Consider the following 22,617-nt stretch of genomic DNA (forward strand, 5'->3'; position numbering starts at 1 on the left):
ATCATAGCTTTTCCACGGATCCCTTTCCTTTCTCTCTCGTCGCCATTCAATGACAAAACACAAATTCATTCGATGCCTATTCCATTGTGAAGGCCCCGCCTCAGCCTTGTATCCGTCATATTAGTACCTTCTTCGCGGTTTAATTATTCGCCACGTCTTCCGAATAGACGAAGATTCTCTCTTTGGAAGATTTTGATTTTCTCATTTTTCTTCTTCGCTTATGTTCGTTCACGAAAAAAAAAAAAAAAAAAAAGAAAAGAAAAGAAAAGAAAAAACGGGGAAAATCTCTCGACGAAAAAAACGCTATGGACCGCTCCTAAAATTTCGGAATTCTTGAATAATTACCGATGGTGTTATTATTGGCTTTTCGCCCTGCACACACGTGACTCCACACTGCTGCCAGAAAATCGAGGAAAACCAGCTGATTACGAAAACGAAACGGAGAGGGGAAAAAGGAAAGAGAGACCTTTCGAGAAGTCCCCCCTTGTATGTCTCGTTACTGACCTTTAAACGTGCGTTACGCCGCTGTCACGGTGACACACCATGGTGAATCGAGCACACACATCGTTATAAGAATCACTAATGTCACGAATGGGATTAAGCGTGAACGGTACGAGCGTTGGTTCAGCGAGACAGTCACGTCACGTCTATAAGCATCGCCGCGACCGCGAGCCTCATCGAGACTGTTTTCCTTCTCGTTCATGCCAGAAGCACTGGCTTCCGCCGTTTGCTTTTACTGCTGCTTTCCCACCACTGTCGTTCACCACCATGATCCCACGTTACTTGTCCTCCGCTTCGTCATCCTTTCCCTCGACCTTCTAAACTCGCCTCGTCCCTATCCTCGTTCCTATTTAGCCTTACGTTTGATCTCGTTGTAGCTGGTGGCAATCGAGCGGGACCAACAGCTTAAACGCATAACGAAACGAACAAACACTTGGACTCTTAAACACGTACGTACGCGAATTTACCAAACGAATTACCACTACTCGACTTCACGTTTCTCGCGGTACACTGGTAAAAATAATACAAGATCGTTTTAACTAGAAACGGCACACCACGAAATGAAATTCTATTCTTCGGCAGTTTCTCGTGGAAGGAAGACGGCCACTATAGCTGTAGTATCTCTTGCCACTATCGTGGAAGAGACGGTGGTGGTAACGCGGCTGGCATCGGGAAGAATTTTCTCGCGTACGAGGGTGGCTGTCAACAGCGCCCGAGGTAGGCAACCGGACTGACTCGCGCTGCACGGTGTCGGCGACAGACAGCGCGACCACCGACGAGACGGAGATCGACGATCGGTTCGGGTGTACTCGAAAGGGATGAAACGAGAGAAAAGATCGGTGAGAGGCGGCGGTGGCGAGGTTGGATCGTGTGCGAGAGAAAGGGTGCCATTGGAGGGGAGAAAGCTCGATGGGGGTGGATCGAGCGTTGGTAGGGATGGCCGATGGGAAGGGGAAACGTAGCTTTGAGAGAGAGACAGAGCGTGGTGGTGGAAAATCTGTGGTGGCACGTGTGCTTTGAGGGGTGAAGGGTGCGTGGCTAGTAAGAAAGAGAAAGAGTAGTAAATAGAAGAGAGAAAGTGAGACGGTGAGAGAGAAGGAAGATTGGAAATCCGTGAGAATACGTAGGAAATGAGGAATAATGTAAGTAGATTCAGAAGAGATCGAGAAGAAAATAGAAAGAGAATGCAGATGCGAGAAAGGCAAAATAAATGATAGTGAGGAAGGGATGAATAGAGAAGTGAAGGAAGGCCGTCAACCATAGATTCAAGGAGGAAGGGAATAATTAAAATATTTCAGAAAATATAAGCAGTAAGAAAAAATAGGAGGAAAAAAAAAAAAACAAGATGAAAGTAAATGAGTAAAAAAAAAGAGAGGATAATTTGGAAAATCTACGAAAAAAAAGAGCAGAAAGAATGAAAATTTAGATAGAATAGGGAAAAAAGGAAGATAGAAATAATTTTCGGAAAGTGATTTGATAAGATTTTTCAATAATCATTAGAAAAATAAATATTATGCATGGAAAAGAAAGCAAAAAGCTGTTCGAGAAAAAGTATGAGATTTGACAAGGATAATTTTGTGAAACGAGAAATATAAATCATACGATAAAAAGAAAAATAAAAATACAATAATGTGGAGAAAGATGCACGAAGAAGATAAACAAGAAGACAAAACGATTAAAAAAACTGGTTAAAATGGAAAGACAAAAGAGGAAAATTTTCGAAAACGTAGACAGAAGGAAACACAAACGAATATAAATATAATAATTAGAAGAGTCAATGAAAAAAAAGAAAAAAAGAATTTTAAGTATTTTATGCAAAGATTGCATCAATTCATGTTCTCATTCTGTTCAGTGATTTTGCAAGTATCTTTAGATTAAATCCTTGAATTAAATGGTTATGATAGAAATGGAAAAGTGCGCGAAAGGCGCGAAATATTAATCTCCTTGAAAAATTTCCCGCTTTTCCTATATTTATTCTTGATTCATCGAGCTAAAGAAAATTAATCTCTTGAACATGATGTCTCGAGACAGCATGTATTATAAATATAGTTATAATCGAAAACAGGTTTATAATATAATATCTGTACTATAAAATAACCGAAAATGATATCAAAGAAGAAAATAAAATTCTATCATTTCATTTATATATCTATTAAAATAATTCTTGCATTCATTTTCACAAATTCAAATATTTTTTTCTAATTCGTTCTTCTACAAAAAGCATCTGTTATTATTTATATATATATATTATCTCTTTTGGGGATCACTATAGGATTTTTAATTAAAAAGATCATTTTTAACGGGAATAGAAAAAAAATAATATAGACAAGAAGATTAATTACTGATCGCTTACCGTTATTATGTAGAATTCAAAGACGATCGATCAATCGAGCCCCGTAGTATTCGACGCGCGATTAGAGGCGGCGCATCTTTTCCATATTCCGGATCAATAATCGACGTTTTCTTTCAGGACGATGGTAGAACGCATGCCGGTAGAAGCCGAGAAAGTTGCGGCGGGGTCGGACGAAATATCGCCAACGCCTTGATCAGCCTTGGTCTGAATGCTACGCGGTTAATATCCGTTGTAGGTAACGACCAGCCTGGGAAAGCTATAATTAAAAGTCTAGGAGATGGTGGCCAGACCGTTGAGCAGTTGTCAAATATGAATACAGCTAGGTACGCGTTACCTTTCTTCGTTAATTTTCCGCGAACGCTAGATCATCGATTTTTTTTTAAATAAATTTAATAAATTATCTCAACGATAATAATAATTGTTTCTTTTTTATCTTTTTGTCAAAATTATAATTTTCTATTTATTTGTTTAATCATTGATTATAATTTTGTTTTTTACACTCGAATTATATTAAATTCAATAATTATAATTTGAAAGAACAAAAAAAAAAGATAAGATTGTCCTTATGTAGTATTGAATCCAAAGACAGTAAAAATTCATCATTAATATTAATAATTTATCCGCTTTTTAGCAAACAGTTGATCTGGCGTAGTAATCATTGACCCTGTGAATACCATTCGAAACAACTTGTCTGCGATTTCCATTAGCCATTCTTTTGCTTTTTTTATACATACATTCTTTCATACATTAAAAAAACATTTTGACATATATATATATATATATATATATATATATATAAAGATAATATTTATTTTTATATATAATTTTTATTTATTTTTTTTATATATATTTTTGTACTTAATGATTCAAGATGTACCACAATTATCGATTATAAAGGTGAATGTCGTTTCGGAATCGGTGAAATGGAAGTGTTTACGAGTATCAGCCCGAATCTAGTGAAGAAATATCAATCATATGTGGAGAACTCAAGCTTCATTATACTTGATGGCAATCTACCTTTAGATACGATTCAATACTTACTAGAGCTTGCAACATATTCGAAAATTCCAGGTAAGTCATATTTGTATAAGTTTTTCTTCTCTATATATCTGTTTATTAAAATATTTCTCGTATGGTATAGATTATAATTTCAAAACATACGATAAAATTTGATATAATGAATATCTTTATATTTTTATATCAAACATATTTTTATATGTATTTTAAACATATTTTCTGTATAAAATTATATATAATAATTAATAAAAATAAAAAAATAATTACAAGGATATGTAATATTTTAATTTCAATAAATTATAAAGATTATTAGGCTATTGTAATATATGAAATTTTCTTAATTTATATACATATTCAATACATACATTCATAAAAATACTATAAAAAATGGACGGAATTAATTTCTAAAATTAGGCAGATCTCAAGTATAAGATGATGTCACATAATAAAGATATAACTATAAATATCAATTTGTTATTGATATTATTAAAAATAGTTAAAAATTGTTCTGTGACTAAATCCTTTTTTAATGTAACAATAGATTATATATATCCTCCTCTTGCCAATCCTTGATGACTTTGTAAATTGGGCTGCATTTGCATCACTAAATTACTAGATTGTTTGCGCAATCTATATCCGGCCTTTGCGTCTAAATACAAAAAAAATGCAGCTAACCAATGAAACATGAATGAAATAACTGCTAAACCATATGACCATGATAAATGATTAAAATTTGGATACATTAACCAGTCTCTGCGCCAACATTGCCCACCAAATATTGATACTGCTAAAAATAATACGGTACCTGAAATTTAAAAACCAATTGAATAAATAAATTTTATATTGTATAATAAATTTAAATTTTATATATTACATCATATAATTGATGTAAAATTTCTATTTACCTGCTATAGCACAACATGAGAAAGCAGTAGCTGAAAGAATCCATTCATAATTCAATACAAATTTCAAAGGCCATCGAACTAAAGTCAATGCAATTACAACTTGTGCAAAAAATGAAAATAATAAAGCAAGCGTGACAAATGTTTGCACAATCATTAACCATCCTGGTAATAACCACTCTCTGATCACATAATATTCTTCTGAGAATATGTGATGACAACCATCAAATTGTTTATCAAATTGATAATATGGATATCTGAATTGTTCAAAACAATATTCCCAAAGTCCCATATGTTTAAAATTACTGAAAGTTTCTTCATAAGATTCAATCCAATATGGACTAAAATTAAATTAATTAATCAAACAAAATTTATAAAATAATTATAAAAAATATATATATATATATAAATTATAAAAAATATTCAATTTTAAAAATATTTAGAAAATACTACTTTTTTAAAAATCAATGTCAAAAATTAAAATTATTACCTAGTAAATGCCATAACCAACAATAATCCTGCAATATATGTAATTACTCCACCAAATACTACCGCGTCTAAAAAAGAATGACCAATTAATGGAGGTTATGAATATTTTTTTAAATAATACAATACAAAAAATAACTTTGTTTACTTGATGCACGATGATAATCTTGTTTATTAACAGACATTTCGATTGTTTATTGTTGTTAATTACTGAATATTACTGTATATTATTGGCATACGCCAATAAATCTTTTGTTTAGAAAATCCAAAAATAGTCCTTATCGTAAACTTGCCACACCTTTCATCATTTCAGTCTTGCCAACAATATGTACGATATCTTAACATGATCTATAATCAAAAGTTCAAAATATTTATATATTTGTACGAAAGGTATTTGTACAAATACCTTATTAAACGAATTACTGAAATTATATTGTATGTGTAAATAATAATTACTTTGAATATTTAATTTCATTTATTGAAAAATGCATATATTACAAAAAATATATTGTGTTTGAAAGTAGTTTTTTTCTTAATGTACATTCGAGGACGGATAATTAAATTATTACATATTGATATGTTAATATTTTTATATATATAAATTATTATAAATTTTTTATATATAGATTCACCATAGGCAGTGGATATTTGTATTATGAAGTATCTTATACGATGTTTAACAATTTCCTATATTTATAATAAAAAAAAAATTTTTATTGCATACAATCGAGATTCCTTGATAAAATAATTAAGTATATTTCCATTTAATTTTACTTTATGCATTTAAATTTCAAAAATGTTAATAAATAACAAAAAACAATAAAATTAATATATAAAAATTTCCTTTTCTATACTATTTAGTATAATTTTACATAATATCTATGTATAAAACTTACAAAAATACAAATCTTATTATAATCATATTATCATATTATAATATACTTTGTACTAAAATAATAATAATAATATAAAAAATCTAATATTAACAATTAGCTAACATATGGACGGAATAATATTACAAAATTTTGGTATTAAAATATTGTGCAAGTCTTATTTTAAATCATGTACGAGATTCAAGCTGAAATCTTGTTTGAGATTCTTTTAAATATTCTCGTTTCTTACGTTGAATATTTGCTTCAACAAGAAAAAGTGCACCTGTTATGATAGTCAGTACACTACCCACAACTGCCATTATAAAAGACCAACCAAAAAAATTATTAGCATGTCCAGGCATCCAACCTTCAGTATTCCCAAAACAAGCAAATATAATTACTGCCAATCCACCACTTATACCACCAATAAGCAGTAGAAATCCAATTATCATAATAAGTTGTACATAATATTTTTGTTCTGGATCACAACACAAAGTGAATAATAATATCAATAGAAATGATATAAGACTTAACAGGAAGCACAAAGTAAAGAAAAACTGTGTTGCTATCATAAATGCTGTAACAAAGAAAAAATTAACAATTAATTATAATAATGTATTATTTCATTTATTAAATATGGTGAAAATAATTAAAATAAAAAGATAAAACTTACGAGGTAGAAGAAAACCAAGAATATCAGTATATCCTGCAGTAAAAGGATCATAAACCCATCTACAACCAACGAAAAAGCGTCTAGGTGCGTCCATTTCTTGAGGATTTGGAAGTGATCTGAAGCAATGAGTCCAAAGGCCTAATTTATCAAGTTTTGCACCAGTAATACGATAATCGCTCACCAACCATGCTGGTGTACTAAATGCAACGCAAACACACACAAAAGCAATGATAAAGATACCGACACCAATATTGCCGGAAAAACTTCTTTTTTTCATGATAAAAAATTGTTTTGTGAATACTAAAGATCACAATGTAAGACAATAACAAACAATTCAAATCTACTGATTTAAAGATCTCACGGTTTTAACCACACCCAAACACGCTATGTTGAGTAGTGACCATGTAACTTTCCATCTAACCTAACCTTGTAAAATCATGACTATCCCACGAGTATAAATTATAATATAGTAGTTATAAAGAAAGAATTCTTAATTTGTAGTTAAAATATTTAATATAATATTATTGATATGTAAAATAATTTGATGAATAGATATTTATTATTAAATACAAACTTCAATCCTAATATACTTTTCTACCCTACTATTTTTTAAAATTAAAATTAAAAATTAATATTTATAAACTATTGATTTAATATTAAACTATTATACTATTATTTTAAAAAAATAATAAATAATTTTTAACAATTTTATATTTAATATATATAACAATTTTAATATATATAAAATATATATAGTAAATATATAGTAAATATATAGTAAATAATATATTTTATAAAATTACATTTAAAATTAGAAAAATTTCATATTAATGAAATATGTAATTAAAAAATGATTAAAAGAATATTAAGAATATTAAACGAATATAAAACGGAATATATTATTCATGAGAGATTTTATTTTAAATTTCTATTGTAATAACATTACGTAATTGATATTTCATTTTTATTTTTTCATTATTAAATTGTAAATGAAATAAAAATGCTAATATGTATTCTCTCTATTGTTTAATGTATTAATTATTAGTTTTAAATTTAATTCCTTTTCGAATTTTTAATAAATATTTCGAATTTTTATAAGTATATATAATTTTCAAGTATATATTTTGAAAGTACTAAAAAAATTCCAAGAAAATTTGATATAAGTTTTTATATATATTTAATTCATATTTATCATCTTTAATCAAGATTTCAAAATTACGTTTTATTCTATTATGCATTAATTTATTAATTGAATTATAATTTACATGATTTACTAAAATATTACTATTAATATTATAAGAAACTAATGATATACTATACTATATATACTATATATATAAGAAATTGATATTAACACATTTTTCAGATATAATCAATATATGCGAAATTGTAGAAATTGTTGATGAAAATAGGGACTAAACTAGGTCAACAACTTACACCTGACGTCGATCTTCGTGCACGCAATCTTAGTCGTAACTCACGTTGAATTATTTGTCTCGATATTAAAATGGGTCACAAGCTTAGCGTGTGTATTCTTTATAATTATTTTTCTCTATAAATTTCAATAGTAAACAATTACTTATTAAATATCTACAAAAAACTAACAAAGAAATGTTTTTGTAGAAAAAAAATTAGATAAATATAAAAAAAGAAATAAAAAATCTCTTAAACAACTTATTTTATTTCTTTTAACTTTTACAATACAATTTTCAATGTAAAATAATCCAACAATGTAAAATATTTGTTCATATTGAAGTCATACAATTAAAATTCAATTAATACTATATTTACAAAGTCTTAACTTTCTCATAAGATCTCTAATTTATATGGACGGATTCATTACCATTAATTATATATAATAATATAAAATAATATGTAAAATAATAAATGCACAATAATATATATATATATATTATATATGAAACATATTATAAAATGTATAAAATATTATTTCAATATTATTATTCCTTACTTTTCTCAAGAATCATTATAAGTTTGAAAGAAATTTTTTTTTATAATGTTTTAAAAATAATCACTATAAATATTAAAGTATATAAAGTCTTCAAAAAGTTTGTATAAATGATACATAAAATAATCTCAACTCAAAAAAGAGCTGTATATAGATTTTCAATATCATAAATAATTTATCATTCATTTGCATTCTTTTTTGATAAAGACATTATTTAAATAGTTGTATGTGTTTTTTGTTCTTCATTTAATATTCTTTCTTGTTTCTTTCTATGTCTACGACCTTCAATCAAAAACAATATACCTGCTATAACCAAAATAAAGCTACCAAGTACAGCTAATGCATAAGACCAGCTAATATCATTATGTTCCCAATTAGGCATCCAATCTCTACCATCACCTCGTGCACCAAATATTATAACTGCAATAATACCACATATTCCACCTAATACCAAGTTTCCACCAATTGTCCATAATAGTAACTGATATTTATCATGGTGCTTTGAACAACATGTATATAATATGGTTAAAAAACCTCCTATTAATAATAAAGTCAAACACAATGTGAAAAAGAATTGTGTTGCAACAAAAAAATTAGGCAAAAGTATATCATGAATTATATAATATTCTTCTTCAAACACCCACCAACAACCATAAAATTTAGTGTCATATAAGTGATGTGGATGTTCAAATCCATTAAAGCACACTTGCCATAAACCTAAAACAAAAAATATATTATAAGACAATATAAATAGCATATTTTAATATAATAATATAAAATAATATAAAATAACATAATAATAACATAAATAATATGAAAGTATTTTTAATTAAATTACCAATTTTTATAAACTTTGGATTTTCTAATTTTCCGTCTGTTTCAAGCCAATTGGGTGTGGTGAATGCAATTACAATTAAAAAAAATGCAATTGCTGTACAAATAACAGCTGCTTTTCCGTTTCGAGTTTTACCCATTACTATTTAGTTTTTTATTCAACAATATCACAAATAGTTCTTTTAATTTAATATTTATAAATAATAAAAATATTTTTTTATTTCATTTATAATGTATGGTTAGGTATCTATTATAAATATACTAAGATATACTCAATGAAATAAAAGGTTAATAGATGTCCATTTGTATGAAGAATTTTTAATGCTTTAACAGCGCTCCATGCTGCAGATAATATATTTAATTTTAGCGCCATTATTTAAATATTATTTTAAAATTAAATTATACTAATAATTATTTTGTGCAGTTTATTTTATAATATATTTATTCTAATAAAAAATATACATATAAAAAATGTTTTTATTATTTCTAAATCATAATAAAACATACATATAATATTGCACAAAATAATTAGTATAATTTAATTTTAGAGATATATATACATTTATAAATTATTGATTAATTATTACATTATTTATAAATTAAACAACAAAAATTAAAAATATTCATTTTTTTAGTTTGGTATGAACCTACGGATGTAAAAAAAGCAATGAAAATATTTGAAGCAAAGTTACAGTGGCAAAATGTTTTGCATTTTATATCACCAAACAGAAATGAGTTATTAGTCATTGGAAAATACCTTGGCATACCAATACCTGATAATAAATTAACTATGGACTTAGAAGAAATAAAAGCAATTGCAGAGCAAGTAGCTAAATTTATTCCAGTAATTATATGTACATTAGGGTCACATGGAGTCTTGGTAAATATTTAAAATTTGTAAACAAATTTCGAATAATGTAAATATAAAATTTAATAATTAAAATAATTTGTTATAGGTTGTTCGTAAAGCTTTGGGAAATGATCCTTTTTATGATAAAGAAGGTAAATTAATTATCCATAATATGTCCATCACTTCTCGTTTATATCCGCCTTTATCTTACGTTTCTGATGATCCAAATGAAACGTTTAATGTAAGTGGTTGTGGTGATTGTCTTACTTCTGGAATAATTTATGGAATTCATAAAAATTTAGATGAAATTAGCTGTCTTTCTTTAGCTTTAAAGGCTGCAGCACTTTCCTTAACTTCATTAGATGCAGTTCCTGCTTCACTTTCATTATTATGTAATGATACAAAATATTAATAAATAGACAATTTGTAATAAATATAAAAATTAATGATTATATTTTTATGTAAGTTCATTAGTTTTCTTTTTGCCCCATTTAATAACAAATTCAGCAATATTAAATTTTCGTTTACAACCTTCATAATTCATATATCTAATTTTTCCAAATATATCTCTTTCTGGCCAACCATGATCATGGACACCACAGATAGACCACATACAACCTAAAAAAACAAATAAAACATATTTTTTTATGTATTAAAACAATCTTCATGTAAATAAAATATAAAAACTAATATAAAATATAATAAATATAAAACTAACCTACATAACCATTAGGATCACAACCATCTATACTATATTTATTATTTAAATAATTGGCCCATTCTAAAGCAATTTCAGGAGTTTCAGTCCATTCTAATATTTTCTTTGCCCAATACATTCTTAAGAATCCATGCATCTTTCCTATTGTTACCATTTGATTTTGACATGCATTCCATAAATCATCATGAGTTTCTGAATTTTCCAAATGATTTAAAAAATATATATATTTTCTTTTATCCTTCCTATATATAATAAAATCTTAATAGCAATATGTATAATATAATTTATAATAAATAAAATAAATTACCGATGTTTATTTAATGTTTCTATAGCCCAAGGATAGGCACCTTCAATCAGATCATATTTTTCATTATAAAAGCAAAAATTATCACTAAGTTCTTTTCTAATAATAGCTTCTTCCATAAAGGATTCAACTGACTTTTTATATAATTTTTTATATTCTTTTATTTCTAAAATACAACGTTGTACTGAAATCATGCCAAAATGAAACCAGGGTGATAAATTGCTGATGGCATTTGATAAAGGATTATTACGTTCATCTCCATATTTTTTTAAACGATTCTGTAAAAAATTTTCAAGTTCCTTAATACCATTTCTATATCCTGGCTTAGCCCATGTAATTTCTTTTACTGACTTATCTACTTCTACATTTTGTAAAGCTATTTTCCAATTGTTTTTTTCAAATTTTTCTTTTGTTGTATATGGATGTTTTATAACAGGTGGAAATTCTGTTAAAAATTCCTCTAATTTTGTATTTATTTTATTTCTAATTGTTTTAGCAGCAAATTCTTGTTTTGATGATGCATACCAACAAGGCACAATATTATGAGCATCTACCTTTAAAAGATATAGATATATTAATATATTATTTACTATTAATTATACAATTATAATTATAATTAATTAGAATAATATTTACTTGACAAATAGGAACATCTTCAGGAAGATTTTTTTTCACATTATCAATCCATAACATAGGTAATTTTAATGGATAAAAATCTGTAATAATAGCTCCCATATTATACATTTTTATAAATTTAAGAATACTTATATTTGGTTCACCATGTAAAAGATGAAAATTTATATTTAATTTTTTACATTCTGTTTCGATTTCTTCTAATCCCTTCAGAAGAAATTTATAATATCTTATAGAAGCATTAAGAAAGTTTGACATTATGCAAAAACATATATGAAGTGGTACATTATTTTTTAAAGCTGCTTTTTGTGCAAAAAGTAATGCCCAATTATCTAAAAATATTTAGAATTCTTTTTAATACTGAAAATACTATTAATATATAGCATATAATTACCTTGTATCCTAATATCGCGAAACATCCAATACAAAATACCATTGCAATTTTCCTTGATATCATTTAAATTACTTAAACGTTTAATACGTTTTTTATTAAACTTAAATGTCATGATAGATTCAGATGTCTAAAATACATTAAAAAATGATAAAATGTTTAAAGAAATATGTAATTAATTAAAAAGAATAATAATATATAGTAAAATTTACATTTTTTCTATTATCTTCAAATTTTTTTAAAAGATCAAGAACTTTCCTACGTTTAAATGGATTCGATTCTTCCATATTTTCATAAAACTTTATTTATATTATATAATATTAAACAATAACTTTTTTTTGTAAATTTCTTATAATGATTTTCAAACTTAATAATTATTAATTCATACTACGCAACACAAATTTCTCACATTATATATTCGTGCACATTCGATATATACATTGATTTAGTATTAAAAACCCGCCATATCACTATTACTATATTAAGATTTCTGATTGGTTATTTCCTTAAATCAGATAAATTATGTTCATTAAATTTATATATATATATATATATATATATATATATATATATAACGAAATGCAAATTAAGATTAAAAATTGTAATTCACATTATTATATGATGCTTATTAAACATTAAAATATAAATTACATAAAATTATCAAAATGCAAATTATATATAACATTAAAATATTAAAATGCAACAAGAAAATGCAAATAAATGAAAAATTTTTCAATATATATATATATAATTCATAATTTATTTTCTTTATAATATATAATACATTTTTTATGTATCATCAAATAACCATATATAACTATTTGCTCATATCTTTTCTATGTCATATAAACATACCATACATTAATTTATTTGATATAATTAAAATAAAATTTATTACAATATACAATATTTATAGATATTACGTACATCAATTAAAACAAAATAAGAAATATATATTCAAAATAGCGTAAAATCTTGCTAATGAAATAAAGTAAATAGGTTATTTATTAATTGTAACATTATCTTCTTTCTTGTATACACATATCTATCCACTGACAAATTAAAGTTAAACCTAGCTTTACTTCGTTATGAAGATCGTGAATATATAAAATGTATAGAAACCGACAATTCACAGAAGTAAACAGCATCTCGACATGCACGCACACAACGTAGAACGCGATGCATTTCAGCAGCAGAAACGAAAACTAGGTAGAGAGGGATTGACCAATAGAAAGAAACTCTATAAGATCACGTGGTTCACGACGCAATGTAACCACGAGCAGGATGAAACTACCGTCAACAGAGACGAATGAAACGTCGAGAGAGAAGGTTAAGTTTGTTCTCATTAAATTGAAAGAGTAAGAAAGAACGATAGGTAAAAAAGGACAAATGTATATACCGGTGTAAGAAAAAGATGAAGGATTGAAACCGATAGAAACTTTTCGTGAGAAGATAAAGGATACCAAGCAAGGAAAGAAAGACAAAGAAAAGAAGAGAAAGATAAAGAAAGGGTGAGAATAGGAAAAGAAGAGAGGGACGGAACGAACGAGAACAAGCGGACAGACTGGCAGACGGACTTGTCCGATTCACGTCTCGCGTTCTTGTGTCTGCGTTTCAGATACTTACTATCCTCTGCCGCTGTCCACCAGGCACCAGAAGCGCGCGACGTAGCAGTAGATTCAGTTCGGTGTAGAAAAAGAGAAAAAACATATATATGTATATATATTAATACATATATACATACACATACGTATACACATAATATATATATATATTATATCTATATATATCATATATCTATACATATACATATATAGGAAGAGGAAAAAAGAGGTAGAAAGAAAAGAAAGAGAGAGATCGAAAGAGAGTAAGAGCGAAGCGGGCGCCGTTACGATAAAAGAAGTTTTTCGGAGAGCGTATTCGGGAGCGTTCAATGGTCGAAGCAGCTATGCGCCACGCCGTCGTAGAGCTCTTAGCTAGCTAGTTCTGACTACGGGAGGTCTCGGGCCGCAGTTACGACCTCGAGAACGAGCGGGTTCGACTCGCGAAGATGACCATAATAGTCTTTTTGATCGACACGTCGGCCTCCATGAATCAGAGGGCATATTTGGGCGGGCGACCCACGCTTTTAGATGTAGCCAAGAGCGCCGTGGAGACTTTCGTGAAGGTACGCTAGTCAAACAGCTTTCCTGACCGGGAAATTCAATTGTGGTTACAAGCTAATCGTTAGTTTGTATCATTACTAAAGAGAGCAACATGTAAAACATATTTTATTTTATCTCTTTAATTCATTTCTTAATTATTTAATCTTTCTCTTTTTTGTAGGTAAGACAAAGATCACCAGAGAGTCGTGGAGATCGTTATATGCTTCTGACCTTCGAAGATCCGCCTCAGAATATTAAGGTATGTTTTCTTTATATTTCACTTGCTTTTATACATTCGCATCTTTTGCATTTATCCTTTTGTCCTTTTCTCTTTCTCTCGTTCCTAAGATCTTTATGTCTCTCACATGCACATATTTATTATATGCTAGTTATTATGTATAGAATCTCATGTATAAGTCTTCTTTAATGCTATATTTTTTCTTAAATATCTTTTCATTTTTTAATTGCATTCATAATTCATTGTCTTATGTTACCATTATTTATACAAAATTGCTGTGTTATTGGCTTATTTCGATTGAATAATTGATACTCAATAAAAAGGCAGCAAAGTGCAGCGTGCACTTGCCGTATCTTCCGTCCTCGGTTACGGAAGAGTAGCATTGTGGGTAGCAATACGTAGGTGGGGAGACCTACCCACGAGGTTCTGATGGTTTTGTGCGCGCCAAATTTATGAAATTAGAATATACAATTTCTTTAATAAGATAAATTTATCTGCTTTTATTTTTAAATTTTATAAATTTAAAAATATATTATACTATTCTTTGTTATTTTTATTCTAAAATAAATTCCTTCGTTAATTTTTTTTTTCAATAATATTTTGATTTAATTACATGTTATTTAATTTTATATTATGTTAACTGTATTTATAAATTGAAAGAGACATTTTTTTTTTCAAAATTGAATATGATGATGAATTAAGGATAATCCACAATTGAAAATTATTATAAGGATTAAGATATTGTTGCAATTTAATAATGGTAAAGAAATTAAACAAATTTTTCATATGACAATGCATTTTGAAATAATAAAGAATTATAATGAATTAAAAATTAATATAATTTAATATTTAATTATAATATAATTTATTTTTGATATAATAAAAAATGAAGGAAATTATTAATAAAATAACCAAGTATTATAATTATAATTATATTCTTTATTATATTCTTTATTATCTAAATATATAATATCATATAAAGAATTTTATTATTACAGTATCTTTTTTTCCATTATTGCATAATTTCAGTGACAAAACTTAAATTGTAACAAATTATAATTTTGCATTTTTCTTGATTTTTTTCTTGTTAATTTTATTATTATTTTGATTTTATAAATAATAAATTTGATTTTATAAAAAAAAAAAATTTGCAAAAGTTAAAATTTTGTTAATATGGATAATGTCTCAATAAAATATTATCTTTTTTTTTATAATTTTTAATCATTGTTTACATTGAAAAACAAATATACTTAACTAATTAGTATTAATTTTCTAAATAAAAAATAAATAATAAAATTTATTCTTACTTTTAAATAATTAAAATATTTTTATCTTTCTAGGCTGGATGGAAAGAAAATTTAGCTACTTTTATGAATGAGCTTAAAAATTTACAATGTGTTGGACTGACAACATTAGGTGCTGCTTTAAAACATGCTTTGGATGTTTTGAATATAAATCGAATGCAAACTGGAATAGACACATATGGACAGGGGAGATGTCCTTTTTATTTAGAACCTTCAGTAATTGTTGTGATTACAGATGGAGGAAAATATACAACTAATAGTGGAGTTAATCAAGATGTAACTTTTATAACTAATTATAAAATAAAAGTAATCTTTTAATTTTTTGGTGAAAAAAATGGTTAAATAATTATGGAAATTATTGTTGTAGTTTACATTGCCAATGCATTCTCCTATACCTGGATCTGAGCTTACAAAAGAACCATTTAGATGGGATCAAAGATTATTTTCTTTGGTACTTCGCTTATCCGGAACTCCAGCTGTTGAGAGAGATACAGGATTAGTGGCAAGTGATTCATCTCCAATAGATGCCATGTGTGAAGTTACTGGAGGTAGAAATAAGTATTTTCATTATATAATTTATTCTATTTTGTTTATAAAAATATATTGATATAAAAAATTTATTATTTATTGTAGGTCGTTCATATTGTATAACATCTTTTAGAATGATGATGCAATGTATAGACTCTTTGGTACAAAAAGTTCAGTCTGGTGTAGTGATAAATTTTGAAAAAATTGGTCCAGATCCTCCGCCATTAAATAACGAAACGCAACATGCAGATGATGATGAAAATGAAGATGAAAATACTGCAACGAACGGAACTCGAACGTATCCTCCTAATCCAACAGTACCAGGAAATACTGCATGGCATTCTTGCAGAAGACTGATTTATGTTCCACGATCTGCTCAGAAAGGTTTTGCAGTTGGATTTTGGCCGATTCCTGAAAGTTTTTGGCCTGATTTGAGCGCTAGTTCTTTGCCACCTAGATCAGCGCATCCAAATGTAAAATTTACTTGTACCAGTCAAGAGCCTATGGTAATAGAAAATCTTCCATTTGATAAATATGAATTAGAACCAAGTCCATTGACACAATATATATTGGCCAGAAAGCAACCAACAATTTGTTGGCAAGTTTTTGTGGCTAATTCTTATAAATCAAGTGATGTTGGTCATCCATTTGGATACTTAAAAGCAAGCACTAATTTAACGTGCGTAAATTTATTTGTTATGCCTTATAACTATCCAGTACTTTTACCTTTATTGGAAGAATTGTTTAAAGTACATAGATTGAAACCAACAAATGAATGGCGAACACAATTTCAGAATTATATGAGAACAATGCCTACTTATTATGCAGCAGTAAGTTCTTAATTTATTATCAAAATATTTAATTCTGTTATTAATAAATTTGAATAATTCTATGCATTTTTAATTTGTAGTCTCTTAGGAGAGCTTTAACTAGAATGGGTGCACCTGCGCCATTAGCACAAACATTAATACCCGATAATATGGATAATTCGTTATCGTACAGTGTCTTAAATTATTTAAAACGGCTAAAAAATCAAGCTAAAATTGAATTTGATAGACTTTGTAATGAAGTTCTTTCCAAACAACTTGCTACTGCCAATATGACAAAAAATTTAGTAAATGGTAGTACAACAACAGTAACAGAGGGAGTAAGAGTTACTCCTAGAACTCCATTAAAAAAAGATTTGGTAAATATTTTCCATCATCTCAAAATTATCATTCATAAAAATATATAATTGATTTTATTTTCCGATTTAACAGGTATCACATCCATTATTACAAGACAAATTTACAGGATTGAGGGATCAATTAAATGAGTTTGGTGGTTTTGTAGTTGGATTAGTTAGAAACCAACAACGTGGAGCGCATAGCTATAGGAATGCATTCGATGTTCCACGAAAATCTCTGTTAGATCAAGTTGTTAGAATGCGTGCTAATTTTCTACAACCTGGATTATTACACACAAAGTTACTTGATGATGATTATGTTCATTCAATGCCCTTGGCACAAATGGGAAATTATCAAGAATATTTGAAACGTATGACTCCACCATTAAGAGAAATAGAAAGTGCTCCAGTTAGACAACATATGTTTGGTAATTATTTAAGAGATTAATTAATTGTTTTGATTTAAAAAAATATAATATATATATTATTATTATAAATTTTATAATATTATAATATTATAAATTTATTAAAGGAGTATCTAATCTTTTATGATTAAATTTCAGGTAATCCATTTAAAATAGATAAAAGGATGATGGTAGACGAAGCAGATATAGATATGGTTGGAGCAACATCTTCAACTTCTAAAGGTGGTCTTAAACGAACTTTACCTACATCAGATGGAGGAGGATCGCTAACTTCAAAACCACCACCAAATAAACGTAAACCAGGTCCAATTCCTAAAGATGTAATAATACGGAGGCCGTCGTACACACCTATAAATACTCCACCAAGTTCGCCGATACCATGGGTTGATGATACGAAAAATCAAGTAACTCCGACTGCCGACTCAAATTCAGTTTCATCGAATCCATTGAACTCTACATCTACTGTATCAAATATGTCATATGTAAATTCGCCAGAAAAATTAGTAAATGGCCTTGCAGAAATGCCAACGATACCAGTTTTTGAACCAATTCCAGTAGAACATACTAATAATCACATGGATGTACCTCCAACTTTAACACCGATAGTTAATAATATTGATACATCTAAAAGCGAAGTGAAAACTGAAAAGCCAGAAAGTGTTAAGAATGAGTGTAACAAACTACCTCCTAATGATTGTGTTGAAAATAGTGTGAAAGTTGAAAATTTGGTTGATGAACGATTGTCTAATCATGTTGAAGAAAAACACGAAAAAATAGAAAAAGATAAAGTTTTAACAAAAAAAGAATTGGAAGATATTAGAAGGCATAATTTATCTGTTCGAGAACTTGTATACAAAGAAGTACGAAGAAGAGGTACAAGTAAGTTGAAATGAATATTTTCGTTACTTTTTTAAATATATATCTATAGACTATAAAAAAAAAAATTTATATAAAACAATCAATATCAATAATTATAATTTTGTTTCAGATTATGCAACACTATTTTCACATTTACATCAAATTCAAGGAACTCTAGATATACGACTTGCATTTTTACGAGATATTGTAAAAGAATCATTACGATTTAAAAGGCGTAATTTGGCATCATTACTAGAAGAATATTTGAAAACTGTACAAGAAGATAACTGGACTGTAAATCATAAAGTGAATCACAATGGTGCCACAAAAATAAGTTAAGAATTCATTGCTTAATCGGGCATTATTTTGATAACAAAAATAAGAATTCATTGAATGATACAGAAAGTATAAGGGATATAAGATACCCCAATAAAAGCAAGTCGTACATCTATAAAGCGATGAACGTATTAGTATTTAAGAATGTATGTTGCCAAGGCGCGAAGTGATAATAATTGTTAAATCTAATGAAACAAAATAGCATTCTGTCAACCAAGGAGATATGATTTTCATACTCCTTTTTTCTCGTTTTTTCTCGTTTTGTTACTGTACAGTTGGTAGAAATATGTTTCATTTTTTGTGAAAAATTAGAAAATGTGTGTTGCGACAATAAAATTTTCTCAGCAAAAATCTAATAAATTTATAAACATATGATTTTTATGGTTCATATCTTGCAATATAAAAAATCTCTTATATTCGTTTAATGAATACTCATAATTTTATATTTAATATTCTTCTATTTAATTATTTAATATCTTTAATATAAATTGATTATAAAATAATTGCCAATGTATAATATAAGGTATGATAATTTTTTAATTCTTGGTTTTGATATTTGATTATAGAAAAATATATTATTTATAGAAAATTCTATTATATCTTTTTTCCATAAAAAAATGCAACTTATATAAATCTTCAGTCTCAAATGCAGGCATTTGAGATATTCTTGGAAATAATAATTAGCAATTGTGTGTATATATGATGTATGTGTGTGTGTATATATATATACATACACACACACATATATATACACAATTGCTATATATATATATATATATATATACATATATATAGCTCAATTTCTAAATTCTGCTACTTTTTAAATAAATTGATGTAAATATAGCATCCTGAAAAAGTACAACTTTTAACAATCGAATAACATAATTCTGCCAACTCTACTAAGTTTTTTAATAAATTAAAACAAATGTTTTCTTTAATTATGTTTTTCTTTTTTTTTTTTTAAATTTTAGTGTACAGTATTGTGATCTAGCATATAAATGTAGATAAAAAGTAAATTCATTAAAATACAACATGATTTGTAAGTTTAGTTATGAATGTTGTTAATATTATAAAAATTAAACTTTGAATCTGTTTTTTATAAAATGAAAAAATAAATTTAAAAATTTAATACATATCTTCTGTTTAAAAAGAGGTTGTAAACATTCAAATTTTGTAAGTAGAAAAAATATACTATTTTATCATGTAATTTGTTAAATTAAAATATAAAAATAGAAATTGTTTCATCATGATAAATACTTTTTTTTTATATTGAATGCATGTTGTTTGTGAGTGAAAATTATCACAAGAGAATTGGATTTTCTAATTTTATTAAGAATGGAATTTACTAAAACATTTTCAGTGAAGGGTTGACAGTGCCTAATGCTATTGAAAATTAGCATAAAAAAAATGTATTTATTTTTAACTCACTTCAATAATTTTGTTTCAGTAATTATAAAATATAAACAGTGCATTAAAAAAAATTAAAAAGAAGAATAAGAAAAATCACATTTAAAGTAGCATAAATAAACTTTATTATTATATTTTATAGTTCTTTTATATTGAATAGAAGTGAGTTAAAAAATTATAATAACAATAATTTATATAAATAATTAATGTCAAAATCACTTGTTGCTATTTATAAGGAATAATAGTGATTTGACCAAATATTAATTAGATTGTCCTAAATTAAATAATCAGGAAGATTATCTTACCTATTGATGAATTAATTAAATCATGAATATTGTATGTATACTAAAAATATATAAAGCAATTTCAACTACTTTTTAATCATCGCCATTATTTATATGAAAATAGAAAGAATTTTTATGAGATATATTAATATATTATAACATATCATCTATATCACTAAATGAATTAATCAAATTTAAATATAAAAGGGTTTGTTTTTTTATTTTCCAAATACATTTTGATATAAAGATTATAATTATTGCCCTTTTATATTTAAATAATATTTTTTAAGTAAGATAATCAACCTGAAATTTTTTACAGGGACACTAAATATCTATATTCTGCTCTTTGTAAATTTAGTAGTGAAATTGTATTTCAAATAGTATTTATTAATTAAAACCGTTAAATGTTTAATAAATTATTTTATAATAATGGAGCTTAGCTGAGTCTTGAAGACAATGATGCTACACGCTTATTAGCTCCAAAGAGAAATTAATAAGAAAGTTGAATGAATATAACACAAAGTGCGATTCTATAATGAATTAGTAGTTGATAAGAAAAACTATAATAGAATAAATAATATAATTATGAAATTTTTGTTTAAAAAATTGTAATTTTTTAATGTATCAATATTTATTGAAACAGATTAGTTGAAGATAATTATAAATGTCAAAACTGTAAAAAAATACTGTGTACTATTTTGATTAAGATAATGCATCTTGTAAGTTTATAAACAAGTATTTGTTTGTAATTTTTTTCACAAAAAATGAATTTGTGAAAAAATATAAAATTATAAATTTAATACTTTTGCACATTAAAAAAAAGACTAAATTATATACTTTGAAAGAAAAGACTAGAAAAATATTAGTGTTCATAATTTTTTATGCCCTACAGTCCATTAAATTAAGATGATAATTTTTTTTCAATACATATCTTCAATTTACCTCTAAGTTTAACTCATATTGTAATATTTTATATTTATATAATATTAATTATATATTAATTATATATATATATATTTTTATTGCATCTTTCAAAATATACTTAATTATTTATCTTTTCATTGTATCTAACATATTAATATATTCATATTGTACAATACTATTGTAAATAAGTATATATGAATGATTATTATTAACAAAATATATTGAAATAATTGTTTCATTTTTACGTTTATATTTAAAGATAAAAAATATGAAGTTTAAAAAAATAAATCGAAAAAATTAAAACATATTATGGTCTGTTACTTTTATCTAAATTAAATATGATAATGATAAATTAAATATATTATAAAAATTATTTATTTACATATAAAATTTATTTTTAAGTAAAAGATATAAAAAAAATTATAGAATATATAGGTTGTGTTTATATATATTTATCTATTCATATTATATAAATAATAAATTATAATTATCAATAATATT

The 22,617-nt window shown here is 26.5% G+C and overlaps 6 protein-coding genes across 9 annotated transcripts in view; 2 read left to right on the forward strand and 4 right to left on the reverse strand.

The window, feature by feature from the left end:
• LOC100867545 (uncharacterized) overlaps positions 1-10,909 on the forward strand; it is a 31,787-nt gene extending 20,878 nt beyond the window's left edge. For both annotated transcript variants that reach the window (XM_086917166.1, XM_086917167.1), the window contains 4 exons: positions 2,972-3,177; positions 3,726-3,925; positions 10,243-10,487; positions 10,564-10,909. In XM_086917166.1, coding sequence (XP_086773292.1) covers positions 2,972-3,177; positions 3,726-3,925; positions 10,243-10,487; positions 10,564-10,869 — 957 coding nt within the window. In that variant the 3' untranslated portion in view covers positions 10,870-10,909. The remainder of the gene's footprint in view (positions 1-2,971; positions 3,178-3,725; positions 3,926-10,242; positions 10,488-10,563) is intronic.
• Positions 3,662-5,716, reverse strand: pck (Claudin superfamily protein pickel). Of its 2 annotated transcripts, XR_015295072.1 has the most exons (6): positions 5,408-5,607; positions 5,264-5,330; positions 4,777-5,114; positions 4,237-4,676; positions 3,896-4,090; positions 3,662-3,807 (listed from the first exon to the last, which is right to left on the reverse strand). XR_015295072.1 is itself a non-coding variant. In XM_003698455.4 (4 exons), the coding sequence occupies exons 1-4, from the start codon at positions 5,442-5,444 to the stop codon at positions 4,414-4,416; spliced, it is 705 nt and encodes a 234-aa protein (XP_003698503.2). In that variant the 5' UTR covers positions 5,445-5,716; the 3' UTR covers positions 4,135-4,413. The 2 variants fall into 2 exon arrangements, 1 of the variants encoding a protein (XP_003698503.2); XM_003698455.4 differs by lacking the exons at positions 3,662-3,807; positions 3,896-4,090 and having other exon boundaries at positions 4,135-4,676; positions 5,408-5,716.
• sinu (claudin family member sinuous) lies at positions 5,716-8,238 on the reverse strand. The gene is made up of 2 exons (XM_003698458.3): positions 6,805-8,238; positions 5,716-6,708 (listed from the first exon to the last, which is right to left on the reverse strand). The coding sequence occupies exons 1-2, from the start codon at positions 7,079-7,081 to the stop codon at positions 6,320-6,322; spliced, it is 666 nt and encodes a 221-aa protein (XP_003698506.1). The 5' UTR covers positions 7,082-8,238; the 3' UTR covers positions 5,716-6,319.
• kune (claudin) lies at positions 8,466-9,930 on the reverse strand. Its single transcript, XM_003698457.4, has 2 exons — positions 9,612-9,930; positions 8,466-9,490 (listed from the first exon to the last, which is right to left on the reverse strand). The coding sequence occupies exons 1-2, from the start codon at positions 9,745-9,747 to the stop codon at positions 8,988-8,990; spliced, it is 639 nt and encodes a 212-aa protein (XP_003698505.1). The 5' UTR covers positions 9,748-9,930; the 3' UTR covers positions 8,466-8,987.
• On the reverse strand, positions 10,423-13,643 carry LOC100872031 (deoxyribodipyrimidine photo-lyase). Of its 2 annotated transcripts, XM_012493413.3 has the most exons (7): positions 12,716-13,643; positions 12,507-12,633; positions 12,295-12,444; positions 12,116-12,195; positions 11,483-12,033; positions 11,176-11,417; positions 10,423-11,075 (listed from the first exon to the last, which is right to left on the reverse strand). In XM_012493413.3, exons 1-7 carry the CDS (start codon positions 12,788-12,790, stop codon positions 10,915-10,917), a joined length of 1,386 nt encoding a protein of 461 aa, XP_012348867.1. In that variant the 5' UTR covers positions 12,791-13,643; the 3' UTR covers positions 10,423-10,914. The 2 variants fall into 2 exon arrangements, with proteins under 2 accessions (XP_012348867.1, XP_012348866.1); XM_012493412.3 differs by having other exon boundaries at positions 12,116-12,444.
• IntS6 (integrator complex subunit 6) lies at positions 13,248-22,054 on the forward strand. Its single transcript, XM_086917149.1, has 9 exons — positions 13,248-14,670; positions 14,829-14,906; positions 16,226-16,465; positions 16,557-16,737; positions 16,823-17,547; positions 17,628-17,903; positions 17,977-18,310; positions 18,446-19,186; positions 19,296-22,054. Exons 1-9 carry the CDS (start codon positions 14,554-14,556, stop codon positions 19,502-19,504), a joined length of 2,901 nt encoding a protein of 966 aa, XP_086773275.1. The 5' UTR covers positions 13,248-14,553; the 3' UTR covers positions 19,505-22,054.
• The last annotated feature ends 563 nt before the right edge of the window (positions 22,055-22,617 follow it).

The sequence above is a fragment of the Apis florea genome, unplaced genomic scaffold, assembly GCF_048593485.1.
Source record: "Apis florea isolate Af1SG1 unplaced genomic scaffold, ASM4859348v1 contig_3813_pilon, whole genome shotgun sequence".
NCBI classification, from domain to species: domain Eukaryota; kingdom Metazoa; phylum Arthropoda; class Insecta; order Hymenoptera; family Apidae; genus Apis; species Apis florea.